The following is a 13,575-nucleotide window of genomic DNA, read 5'->3' on the forward strand; positions in this document are numbered from 1 at the left end:
ATGAATGATCTCATTTCAGTCTATAGTATGTTATATTAGCATTCTCTTTAATATAGCAAGCAGCTGTCTGATCTTTCAAAATGAAGCACAACACTATGAGCAAGCAACGATGTACACATGCAAAAATATATTTAAATGCGTGGCCAGTCTAAATGCTAATGTAGGATTGGGGGTGTGGCTCAAGTAGAGTACTTGTCTACCCAACTCAAGGTCCTGCCTTGAAACCCCAGTACCATTAAAATAAAAAAGTTTAGTCATAAAATGCTAATGTCATTCTCTCCTTCATTCCTACCCACCCCCCCGAAGAATGTGGGGGGAGCTGTGTTCTTCTCTTTCTCCACTAAGTGCTTCTTTTCATTATTCAATATATTGATTCATTAATAGTGAAAGAGGAAAAGGCCAATTCAGAGCTTCATGCACATTCATAAACTATTTTGGATTAACCAGAGACACTTGGGTAGCCTACATGTGGCTCTCCACAGATTTCAGAAATTTTAGAATCATATTTTAACAGTGAACATTTTATCTTTTCCTGTATACCCTTTTCTTTCCAAACAGAACCAGTCCTTGTGGCCTGTACCATAGAGGGCACAGAGACTTCTTCCGGAATCACAAACATTGTGAGAGAGAGCAGAATGGCTCAGACCCTTTGTGTTTAGACAGGAAGGACCCACTTGCTGACTGTATGGTTTGCAGGTTGATTACTCCCATTTTCCTTGGGAAGTGTCTTTCCAGTAGCTAAGCCAGAGAGGTTGATTTGTTCTCAGAACATAGTTTTCGCAGGGTTCTAACATTTCAGAATTGGGTCAGTCCAACAGTTCATCTACTCTAGCCCTGCTGTTGCTTACCTCTCTACATTCAGCCTGGGCCAGGCCATCTCTCCTGAAAAGGTGCTCAGCACCTACTACCAAAGCCTCACTTTTAGAAAGCTCTGCTTCGAAGGAATTTAAGAGAGACTGCCTACCAAACCCTGCCTATATGCCAGCACCAGATACCTGATCTACCTGTGCCTTATGATAGTTCTTAAAGCCAGACAACAGAGACTCAGGTTAAATAGGAGCAAAGTCACACAAGAAGTATCAAGTCCAAGTCTGTCTGACTTGGCTGCTCTTGCTCTGAACTAATTAATCTTGCAGTTCCTTCTCTGGCCTCAAGCTGAACTGCCAGCTTCTCCCAGATTGGCTGCTAGGGTGGGGTGGGAGGAGGTACCATATAAATCATGAATGGGAGACCGTCATTTGGTGGTTGAGTGATAAGTATCTCATGCCTTTTATCCAACAATAGTCTCCGTTTATTTTTTGCTATGCAAGGAAATGAATTTACCATCATGTTCTTTCTAAGTTATGTTTATCTTAACCTATTCCCTTACTATTTCTAAAAACATAAATCAACACTACCTTGAGTGAAAAAGCTCAGAGACAACTACTGAGTAGCAGTAATGGGACTTGTACTCAGACCCTAAGTGCTGTTGCTTAGCTTTTTTTGCTCAAGGTGGGCACTCTACCACTTAGACCACAGTTCCATCTCTGGATTTTTAGTGGTTAATTGGAGATAAGATTCTTATAGCCTGGCACTGGTGGCTCACACCTGTGAGAAGGCTGAGATCTGAGGATCGTGGTTCAAAGCCAGCCTGGGAAGAAAAGGCTGTGAGACTGTTAGTCTCAATTAACCACCAGAAAAATGGAAGTGGTGCTGTGGCTCAGTGGTACAGTGCCTGGCGCTGTGACTCAAATGCTAGCCTTGAGCAAAAGAGGTCAGGGTCAGAGCCTAGGCTCTGGGTTCAAACCCCCATCTGACCAAAAAAAAAGAAAAGTGTCACAGACTTTCCTGCCTGGGCTGACTTGGAATTAAGCTCCTCACCAAGCACTGCTGGCTCACGCCTATAATCCTAGCTACTCAGGCAGCTGACATCTGAGGATTGAAGTTCAAAGCCAGCCCAGGCAGCAATGTTCATAAGACTCTTTATTTTTAATTAACTACCAAAAAAAAAAAGCCAGAAGTGAAACTGTAGATCAAGTTGTACAGCGAAAGCCTTGGGCATAAAAGCTCTGGGACAACACCCAGGCCCCGAGTTTAATCTCTAGAACTGGCACCAAACAAACAAACAAATCAATAAATATTGGACCTATTCAGGTACACACTGGCTTATTATTGCCTTTTACAACCTACCTTTATTAACATAAGCTACCACTGGACACTTTGATCTCTAATAACTACAGCAGAGGAGTCCATCAGCTGCACTGGACATTGATGAAGTGAGCTAAGCAACTCAAGGGCAGCGATGGGAGAGAGGGAATGAGCGAGAAAGAAGGAACAGCTTACACTAAGCAAAAAGAAAGAAATGTACGTAACACCCTATTTGGAAGAAACAGTTGCACTGTCAAAGCTCATAGAGTTCATAAGCTTTATAGAAAGTGATCATGACAATTCACCTTGTGAAGGTTAAAATGTGTTTGTGACTTTAGCTAAATATCACTATCTCACAATATTGTAAAGTTTATGTAATCACTTAATCTCAGTAAAGAAATTTTTAAAAACCCAAACTACAGTGGCTTTAATCTCTCATTTATAGTTCTCATGTTAAGTTTCTTATCATGTTTAGAAAGTGTCTATATTCTGAGACTATCAAATAATTCTCTTCTAATTTCCTTTTGCTATGTTGTGACTCATTTTCCCCCCAGGTTGTGGAGCTTGACCTCTGGGCCTGGGCGCTGTCCCTGAGCTCTTCAACTCAAGGTGCTCGCTCTACTACTTGAGCCACAGCACCACTTCCGGTTTTCTGAGTGGTTTATTAGAGATAAGAGTTTTCTGCCTGGGCTGGCTTTGAACTGTGATCCTCAGATCTCAGCCTCCTAAGTAGCTAGGATTACAGGCATGAGGCACCAGCACCAGGCTTGTGACTGATTTCTTATGTTTAAATCTTTGTTCCATGTGGCTAGCATAGCATATGGCATAATGTTACCTCTCATCAGATTTTTTTTTTCCAGTGCTATGGATAACACCAGGGCCTTGCATATTCTAGGAAAATACTTTTCCACTTAGCTCTATCTCGGGTCTGCATATCCTTACTCAGTCCAAGCTCATTCAAGTGTGTTGACTGATCACGAGCTCCTGTCAATTAAAACCAAGTATTTTGGCAAGTGTTCCTATAATTAAGCCTACTCTCCCCCACTTTTCTGTCTGTGTACCCACAATTACAATTGTGGGAGAAGTAAAAGGGAGGGGTTTGTTGCCCGAGAATATGCCAGAAAAGCAGTTAGTTCAAAATCAAACGGAAGCCAGGTTCCAGCTACTTACTCTTGCAGCGCCTTCCATCCTCAGCGAGGATAAATCCCTCCGAGCACTTGCAGACGTAGGAGTCACCACTGTTCACACAAATGTGTTCGCAGCCATGCTGGGTGGACTTGCAGACATCCTTCCCTAAGGAAGTGGGGGGAGGCACGGTCCCATGAGGGTAGAAATGAGCTGGGCCCCTACTTTTAAGGGGGAGATTAAAGAAACCATATACTCAAAAAAATTCTTAAGCTGGATGCTGGTTGCTCTCGCCTGTAATCCTGGCTACTCAGGAGGCTGAGATCTGAGGATCATGGTTCAAGGCCAGCCAGGGCAAGAAAGGCCGTGAGACTCTTATTTCCAATTAACCACCAGAAAAAAGCAGAAGTGGTGCTGTGGCTCAAAGTGGTAGAGTGCTAGCCTTCAGCTAAAGAGTTCAGGGACAGAGCCCAGACCCAGAGTTCAAGCCCTACGACTAACACCAACAAAATTCTTAAGAAGAAAATCCCAAAACATCTGGGTTGAAAACTAACTTTACAGTTTTCTGGGTTTTTTTTTTTTTTTTTGGGAGGGGTGCCAGTCCTGGAGCTTGAACTTAAGAACCTGGGAGCTGCCCCTGAGATTATTTGCTCAAGGCTAGTGCCCTACCACTTAGCCACAGCTCCACTTCCTGCTTTTTGGTGGTTAATTAGAGATAACAGTCTCACAGACTTTTAATTTCTTAAGCTACTCTACCACCCTATGCTCTGACTTATAAGATCTGCCAAGAAGAAAAAGCACAGAGATCATCTGATCTTTGTAGTGGATTGCTGTCAAAGATTCAGTGAAGCTTACGTCTGCAAGTTTTCCCGTCATCACGGAGGGTGTACCCCTCAAAGCACCGGCACACAAAGGAGTCTTCTTTGCTGATACACAAATGTTCACAGCCATGGTTCCCCAAAGCACAGGAGTCCAGTTCTGGGAATCAAAGCAGAATTACAGGAACAGGAAGCAAATGATTCATACACTGATACCTTAATAGTTTACAAAAGACATTTCAGACTGAGGAGTCAGGCACACAGTGGGCTCTGGGAGAGCACATGGCTAGTGTGGAAAGACCATGTGTGAGAGAATGGACAGGAGGAAGCCTCCATTGAGAAATCCACTGGTCTGACCTCCCACGGAACACAACTACAGTACCCAAGCTAGGAACTAGCATCTGTGACATTGGCTGGAAATTGTAAAAGGAAGGCTTAGAGGAAGACCAGGAAGACGAGGGACAGAGTGAGTGCCACAGGTGGGAACATTCTTCACCAGGGTACTTAGTGCTTACTTCTGCAGCGTTTTCCATCCTCAGCGAGTCTGAATCCCTCCAGGCATTTGCAAGTGTACGACTCACCACTGCTCACACAAACGTGCTCACAGCCATGGGCCACAGCTTGGCAGACATCTTTCCCTGAGGAGAGCAGAGCCAATGAAAACAACCGAGTCAACCTAACTTTGACATGGAAGATCCATCCACCTCACGCACTGGACTCATGGAAGATCCGTCCACCTCACGCACTGGACTCTAATGCCACAGGGGCAGGAGGGTAAGATCAAGGATGATCTGTGATTTTAGTGGCTGAACTTGGCACCAAAAATACAATCTTTCTTACTATGGCTGCCAGCAGCTCTTTCAGCATCTGGTTTGCATGCAATCAGTCCATCTACTGCTTCCTGCAGACATGGCTTCTCAGACCAGGATGGAAATACTGTTGCTATGATTACTTAGGAGATTAAACTGCAATTTAGATTAGAAGCCCTGTGGTCTAATTTTGGCTTTATCCCTGATATAATATGATTTGGGAGAATCACTTAACCTCTTAGAATTTTAGTTTTCCTGTCTGAAAAATGAGAATAATTACATCTTTTCTCCAAATAGTGTCAGTCAAGTTGCTCTTCTAAAGAGTTTCAAAAAACTTGAGAATAAGATGATAGAGATGGGAATTATTTGCCCAGGATTACATATTCCTCTTTCATTTTTTCCTCCTTCTCCTCCTCTTCCTCTTTCCCCCTTTTCCCCCCTCTTCCCCCCTCTCTCTCTCTGCAATACTATAATTTGATCTTAGGGTCTTATACTTGCTCACAGATAGCACTCTACCAGTCGATCCACACCTCCAGCCCTGCTTTTTGGCTGGTTATTTTGGAGTTGGAATTTTTCTTCTGAGCTTGCTACAATGGTCCAGATCTCAGCCTCCTCAACACCTAAGACTACAGGCATGAGCTACCAGTGCTCTGCTCATTAATCTATTTTCATATGCAGTACTTGGATTACATTCACCTCCACTTCATTCTCTTCTTTCTTACTGGTTTCTACCCAAATGTGCCCCCCCCTCTTTTTTTGCCAGTTGTGGGGCTTGAATTCTGGGCCTGGGAGCTGTCTCTGAGCTCTTTTTGTTCAAGGCTAGCACTCTACCACTTGAGCCATACCACTTCTGCTTTTTCTGTGATTAATTGGAGATGAGAGTCTCACAGACTTTCCTGCTTGGGCTGGCTTTGAACCATGATTGTCAGACCTCAGGTCTCCTGAGTAGCTAGGATTATAGGCGTGAGCCACCAGCACCTGGCTTATACCGTCATTCTTTGTAAGTTTATATACTATGTGAGAAAGAACATGTCTTTCTCAGTCTGGCTTATTTCACTTAACATAATGATCTCCAGGTCCACTCATTTTTCTTTATGGCTAAATATTACTCCATTGTGTATATATACTACATTTTCTTTACCCATTGGTGAGCACCCTGGCTGATTCCACCAGGTGGGCTATTGTGAATAGCACTGTGGAAAATATGGGTGTGCAGGTGTCTCTACTGTATGCTGACTACATTCCTACAATTCATGCCCAGGAGTGATATACTTTGTTTTTTCCAGAGAGGGTCTCATATTTCTGCAAGGCCAGGACCATATTCTTCCTATCTCCTGAGTAGTTTGAATCATAGTTGTGCATCATCAAGCCTGGTCCAATTTTTTCTCCTCTCCACTCCCTGCCCCACTTTTCTTTTCTTTTTTGTGCTGTTACTAGGGATTGAACTTGGGGCCTGGGTGCTGTCCCTGAGCTTTTCTGCTCAGGGTTAGTGCCCTACCATTTCTACCTCTTTGGTGGCTAAATGTAGCTAAGAGTCTCAGGGACTTTTCTGCCCAGGCTGGCATTGAACCACAATCTTCAGATCTCAGCTTCCTGAGTAGCTAGGATTACAGGTATGAGGCTTTTGAGAGTAACTGGCTTATCCAGTTATCCCAGGGTGAATGCCTGCACAGTCTGCTCCAGGTACACTTACGTCTGCAGCTTTTCCCATCATCACGGAGGGTATACCCCTCAAAGCACTGGCACACAAAAGAGTCTTCTTTGTTGACACACAAATGTTCACAGCCATGGTTCCCCAAAGCACAGGAGTCCAGTTCTGGGAATCAAAGCAGAATTACAGAAACAGGAAGAAAATGATTTACACATCTTAGATGGGTGTGGTGGCACTCACCCACAATCCCAGCACTCAGGCAGCTGAGACAGGAAGATGAGAGTTTGAGGCCAGCCTGAGCCATATAAAGAGACCCTGTCTCAAAAACCAAAACTTTGGTAGGGGGGAAGGGGGGTTGGGGGGGGGGCGGAGGGAGGATGGGATGGGAAGGGGAAACAAAGGAGGAGGCTACAATGCTTGATAAGAAATGTACTCATTATCTTGCCCATGTAATTGTAACCCCTCTGTACAGTATTTTCACAATAAAAAAAAAAAACACAAACAGACATTTCAGATCCCTTATAACAATGCCTTTTCCGCAAAGGACATTTTGGAATAGAGAGCTTGTCTATGAGCAAAAGTTCTTACTATATACAGAGCACATACAAATAAATCAATACAATCACTTCTACAGGAAAACAAACAAAAATGGAAAAAGACAATTTGCAAAAGGAAAGATAATGGCCTCTACAAATGATAGAAGGTAAGTTCCCCTTTCTGGGCTATCATCTAATATATCGAGTCATCTGCATATCATAGGCATATATGTATCATTCCTAGGCAATGCGCTCACTTGCTGATTCCATCAACAGGCATTTGAGGAGTCCCTATTATGGGCCAGATAGTGTCCTACGCTCCAGATACAGAACAATGAAAAAACAAAACAAAACAGCTTCTGCTTTTGAAAAGGTTTACCTTGGGCAGCAGGCAGCAGTGAGTAGCATTGAAAAACAAATACACACAAAAAGATCTACTCCATAAGGTGGGAAATGCAGAGTAAGGAGAGAGAGGCTGCTACCTTGGGGTCTGTGCAACCAGATAAGGTGATTTAACAGGGCGCTGAAGACAGACACATGAAAAGTGGTGGTGTCTGGGGAAGGGGAAGGGTGCCACCCCCTCCCCCCACCCCAGAAGGAAGCACAGACATTCTGCAGAGGCAGGAAAGGCAAGGAGACAGGTATGACCCCAGCATGCTGGGCAGGGGAGGAGGCCTGGGGGGCGGGGGGGCTGGGCCCGAGTATGTAGAGCAGTGGGAAGGACAGCCACCATTGGTTTAGGCAATAGAGTCACAAAACCTGTGTACTTCAAAGGGACAACTCTGTGGAGTGATGCGTGGTTAAGGATAGAGCAGCCCACGGTGCAGATCCTAGGCCCAGACTGGGCTGGAGAGATGTGGCCGGACCAGAGCTGCATTGTAAAAGCAGAGCCTAAGGGCTGGGAAGGTGGCTCAGTGGTAGAGCGCTTGCCTTGCAAGCATGAGGCCCTGGGTTTGATTCTCCAGCACCACATAAGCAAAAAGAAAAAAGCCGGAAGTGGCGTTGTGGCTCAAGTGGTAGAGCGCTAGCCTTGAGCTGAAGAGCTGTGGGACAGCGCCCAGGCCCAGAGTTCAGGCCCCACAACCGGACTCAAAAAAATAAAAAATAAAATAAAAAAATAAAAGCAGAGCCTAGAAGGTTTGCTGATGGACTGCTACTAAGAGTCTGCCTTCATGAGGACAGGATGGAGGTAAAGGATGGCTCTGGGGTCCCTGGACTGAGACACTGAAACATGCACTTGGTGGATGAAGTTTTGTGGCTTTTTTTTTTTTGGTCAGTTGTGGGGATTGAATTCAGGGCCTAGGCACTGTCTCTGAGCTCTTTTGCCCAAGGTTAGCGCTCTACCACTTTGAGCCACAGGTCTATTTCTGGTTTTTGAGCAATCAATTGGAGATAAGAATCATGGGGACTTTTCTGCCTGGGTTGGCTTCAAACTTCAAACCTCAGATCTCAGCCTCCTGAGTAACTAGGATTATAGGCGTGAGCCACCATTGGTCCCTGGTGCTATGTAGCTTTTGACAGCCAGGCTGCCACAAGCTTAGCACTGAGAACAGATGGGCAGTGACATTTTATAGGCACTGTACACATTTCTGATTTACATCAGTCCTTTCAGATTGAGTACAACTTCTATACTGGATGTGCACACAATGACTTTAGTGTACCATGCATGAAGCATGATTTTTTTTAAAAAAAAAGCATTTCAGCAGTGTTTCCTTGCAAGAGCCCTCAAACCACTCTGTGCTGAATGTGAGCTGTTGTTATTCTCATTTACCAGCGAGGAGAACAAAGGATTGAGAAGGCTAATAATGGCTTGCCAGGATCACTTGTTAGTAAGTAAAGAATTGGCCAAAAACATTATCTTGTGATAATAAATCCCATGTTTTTCTTTTCTGACTGCATAGTATTATTATACTCTAGAGTAAGCGTTCAAACATGAAGGGAATTTTGCCTGCCTTTCTGTTGGCAGGATTGCTGCCAAGATCTTTGAACAATGGGAAAATGTTAACTGAAATCGTCACTGCAGAAGAGATCTGAACACAAAGTTAGAGGCTCTGGCTTGCTGGGAGCACAAATTTACTTCTCCAGGCACATTCTGGACTTGTTATTAATGCAAACCATTTCCCCAGGCTTGAGGAACTCCTCACATAGTAGAAAGAAAATGAGAGAGAGAGAGATACAGAGACAGAGACAGAGAGACAGAGACAGAGACTGAGACAGAGACAGAGACAGACAGACAGACAGACAGACAGACACACACACACACACACACACACAACACACAGAGACACAGACACAGATCTATAACACAGATGGTTGGCTGGTTATGGCAAGAAAGCTTGGTTTTGTTCCCCACTGTGAACTGATAACACAAATCCTCCATTTTCCAAGATAATATAACTATATCTCTTTCAGACCAGGCTTGCCAAGCTATCAATCATCTAGACAGACCCCTCTGCACACACTTGCACCCTGGAGTTTCCCTAGCTCTGACTGCCCTCTTAGCTTCAGCTGGGCAAGAGCAATGGAGTCAGGTGACCCCAAGGCCACTGAACCCCAGATACCCTGAGTCAGGACCACTGAGCCTGTATCTGGTGAGGGTGTGGCTTTCCTTTAGTAGGAATGCCCAGTAGTTTTTTCTTTTTTGGTGTTGGTTCTGGGGCTTGAACTCAGGGCTTAAACACTGTCCCTGAGCCTCTTTTCCTTAAGGCCAGTGCTCTACTACTTGAGCCACAGTTCCACTTCTGGCTTTTTGGGGTAGTTTATTGGAGATAAGACTCTCATGGACTTTCCTGCCCAGGCTGGCTTTGAACTGCAATCCTCAACTTTCAACCTCTTGAGTAGCTAGGAGTACATTCGTGAGCCACCAGCACTCAGCTTCCTGAGTTTTCTTATAATCAGAACAGGAGCAGCCCACTCATTGTTACCACTGAATGTGCTTCTTCTCAGAAGCAACTAAACTGAATTTTGGAGGGGATGTTGTGCTGAACAAGAGATCTGGAGTTAGGAGATCTGAGTTCTAGTCCTGGCACTACCACTGCCACTGACGCTCCTGGTAGTTTGAGGGCATCACTTTTCCCTCTGTGCCTGGGACCCACAAAGGCAAGGCCTGTTCCATCAAGTCTATCCACAGGGGCGAGGCGGGACCCCTGCCATCACTCCTTAGGTCCCAGATTCCAGTGCTAATACTCGCAATCCCTGACATCATGGTGTCTGCAGGTAGATCCTTTGGGAAGTGGATCCTTTGGGAAGTGGCCATTCTCTTTGTGCTGTCTCTCCCTGTCAGAGATGCTGGCTGGCTGGAAGTCAGGAGAAAGCCCTGACTGAAACCCAACTATGCTGGCACCTGACCTCAGACTTCCATCCTCCACAACTGCTAACTGTGGGAAATTCATGACTGCGGTTAAGAAACAATACCTGTTTATGCTATTTGTCATGGCAGCCTGAGCCCTGGGAGGCCAAGCTAGAGCCACAGGCCAGGACAGGCCTGGCATATCTGCCTGTGGTAGCTGGACTAGGAGTATGGCCAGCCAGATTCCCAGGGGCTCTAAGACTTGTGTCTCAGCTCCCCATCAGCATCTTCCACAGCCAAAAGGGAGGGTATTTCCCAGGATAGACACTGCATTCCTGAGGCTCAAGGCCTCAGAGCCTTTGCAAGCTGGTACATCTCTGAGGCCCTTCTAAGGAAAGTGGGTCTAGTCCTAGGAGATAGGTGTCCACACCTCCATGCAGGGAGCTCTCTCAAGGCCCCACCTCAGTGTGGAGATGTCTGTGGTGGGGAGGAGGAGACCCTAACATGAGTAGCTTGGAGATTTAAGGCACCTCACAGTTTCACAAAGCTCTATCACTAATGCCTCTCCCTGAACTGCACAAGGGTCTGAAAGGAATGGTCATTTCAAGTTCCTTCAGACCCAGAAAAGGGCAATTCCCTTGGCTAGGTAGAAGTGCTAAGATTTATATCTGGGCTTTGCACTCCCAGCTCAATACTCCTTACACTCTGCCATGCTACTTCTCACATGCCTGCAGAAGTGGGCTGGGCAGGGGAGCAAGTGGGAGGGTCCCCACCAACCCTGGCAGGGAGTGGCCCCCAGCCAGGACGACACTCCTCCCGGAAGCCACACTGATGGCTGGCTAGGTTTCTGCAGCTGGGCTGCAGTGGGAAGGCCACCTTATTATGTGGAGGCAGGACAGGCTGGAAGGCACAGGGTCCACTCAGAGAAAAGAGCCTGCAGGGACTACAGGGTCTGGGCTGATCATGTGGAGGTAGGGCTCTCCACATGGCCGGATCAGGAAATTCATTCTGGGAGACAGTGAGGAGCCCTTAAAGGTTAGTAGGTAGCGTATATGGATGCATGCATCTGAGGGAAGCTAGGAGGAAGACTCAGAATCAGAGGAAAATGGGAAAACATACAACAGAGGGGCCCATCAGCTGCACTGGACATAGATGAAAATGAACTAAGCCACTCAAAGGCAGCGATGGGAGGGAGGGAACAAGAAAGAAAGAGGGAACAGCTCACACTAAGCAAAAGGAAAAAAAAAGTAAATATCACCTGATGTGGAAGGAACAGTTGTATTGTCAAAGCTTATAGAATTTATAGACCATGATAATTGACAATTTGCCCTGTGAAGGTTAAAATGTGTTTGTGACTTTAACTAAGTATCACTACTCCACAATACTGTGAAATATAAAAAAAATTCTGGGAGCTGGGAAGGTGACTTGGTGGTAGAGTGCTTGCCTTGCATGCACAAGGCCCTGGGTTCGATTCCTCAGTACCACATAAGCAAAAAGAAAAAAGCTGGAAGTGGCGCTGTGGCTCAAATGGTAGAACATTAGCCTTGAGCTGAAGAGCTGAGGGACACCGCCCAGGCCCAGAGTTCAGACCCCACGACTGGACCCAAAAAAAACAAAAATTCTGGTATAGGAAAAACAAAAAAGGTAAGTAGGCAGGGAGTGGGTAAAGGACCGTGGGTCAAAAGACTAGTCAAGGGGCTGGGAAGGTGGCTCAGTGGTAGAGTACTTGCCTCGCATGCATGAGGTCCTGGGTTCGATTCCTCAGCACCACATAAGCAGAAAAAGCTGGAAGTGGCACTGTGGCCCAAGTGGTAGAGTGCTAGCCTTGAGCTGAAGAGCTGAGGGACAGCGCCCAGGCCCAGAGTTCAAGCCCTACAACTGACAAAAAAAAAAAAAAAAAAAAGACAACTAGTCCAATGGACGCAAAATGTTTTTCCTTTTCTTGCTGTTTTTGTTTTCGTTTTGTTCTGTTTTTCATTTATATGTCTTTGGGAGTGTAAGGTGAGAAACAGAAATGGAGAGATAAAGGAGGAACAAATGCAGCAATGGTATTCACTAGACACTATGTTGAAAATGAACTATACAACTTGTGAATGTGGAGCGGGGGGGACTTGGGAGAGAGCAAGGGAAGGGGTTCAAAAAGAAATGTCCTCTTTACCTGATTTATGTAACTGTAGCCCCTTTGTACATCACCTTTATAATAACAGTATTTTTTTAAAGTTTCTAATTTAAAAACAAAAAGACGACTAGCCTCCATCCATTCACTCAGTCCTTCACTTTGTTGAGCATAGGCCAGACTCTGGGAACTCAGATGGGCCATGGCTTCTATGATCTCTGACCTCTGACCTCTGATCTGCAAGAGCCCACATACCAGTGTACTACCACTCCATGCACATCAGGCTTATGGAGACTTTTTTGGTGCTGGGATGCCCAGGTACAAAGTCTATTTCAGGGAAACTTCTGGTGGAGGAGGAGACCATCCACCATTGCCCTCTTGAGACTGAGTGGGAGAGAGAACAGGCTTTGTGCTACAGGGCTCACTTCATCTCAGGGAACTAAGAACCTGGGTTCAGGCTTCAGAGAACTTGTGGAAGGTGAGTGAAGGCCTTCAGATCACGTGGCCGTGGCTGGGAGTGGAGGCTCCCTGATCAACTGAGCTAGGTAGGCATGACTGACCTGAGCTGGCAATGCATCCACTGCCCAGCAGGCTTTCTCAAAAAGGTTCAGTCATGTCAGCTGGCTCCGTGTCATCTGGCAGAGGGCTGGGGAACAAATCCCAACCCCAAGTTACTGCAGCCACAGTGAAAACTTAGCCCATTATTATAGAACAAAGCTGTCAGACTGAGTCATACAGAGCAGACAGAGTCTTCAGTGAGAAGCCTGCTCTGGTGGGTAAAATGTATTTCTCATACACTGTTTTGAGCACTGTTCTGATGCATGTGATTCCCTTACAAGGGCTCATAGAGAAATACCAGAACATACTTTTTGTTTTTGTGCCAGTACTGACTGGGGCTTGAACTTAAGGCCTTGGTGATGTCCTTTAGCTTTTTTGTTTAAGGCTAGTGTTCTGCCATTTGAGCCACAGCTCCACATCAGGCTTTTTGGTGTTTTATTGGATATAAGGCTCTCCCAGACTTTCTTTGAACTTTGATCCTCAGATCTCAGCCTCCTGAGTAGCTAAGATTGCACCACTGCCTGGCCAAAATGTACTTTTTACTGC

At 45.6% G+C, this 13,575-nt stretch overlaps 1 protein-coding gene across 5 annotated transcripts in view; it reads right to left on the minus strand.

Moving 5' to 3' along the window:
- The window catches only part of Matn2 (matrilin 2), a 127,970-nt gene that overhangs the window by 8,872 nt on the left and 105,523 nt on the right, over positions 1 to 13,575 (minus strand). For 3 of the 5 annotated variants that reach the window (XM_042673198.1, XM_042673197.1, XM_042673196.1), the window contains 4 exons: positions 6,573 to 6,695; positions 4,586 to 4,708; positions 4,108 to 4,230; positions 3,298 to 3,420 (listed from right to left, as the gene is read on the minus strand). In XM_042673198.1, the coding sequence (XP_042529132.1) occupies positions 3,298 to 3,420; positions 4,108 to 4,230; positions 4,586 to 4,708; positions 6,573 to 6,695 (492 nt within the window). The remainder of the gene's footprint in view (positions 1 to 3,297; positions 3,421 to 4,107; positions 4,231 to 4,585; positions 4,709 to 6,572; positions 6,696 to 13,575) is intronic. The other 2 variants (XM_042673199.1, XM_042673201.1) reach the window with 2 other exon arrangements.

The sequence above is a fragment of the Dipodomys spectabilis genome, unplaced genomic scaffold (assembly GCF_019054845.1).
Source record: "Dipodomys spectabilis isolate Male_0828 unplaced genomic scaffold, ASM1905484v1 ptg000783l, whole genome shotgun sequence".
Lineage (NCBI taxonomy): Eukaryota > Metazoa > Chordata > Mammalia > Rodentia > Heteromyidae > Dipodomys > Dipodomys spectabilis.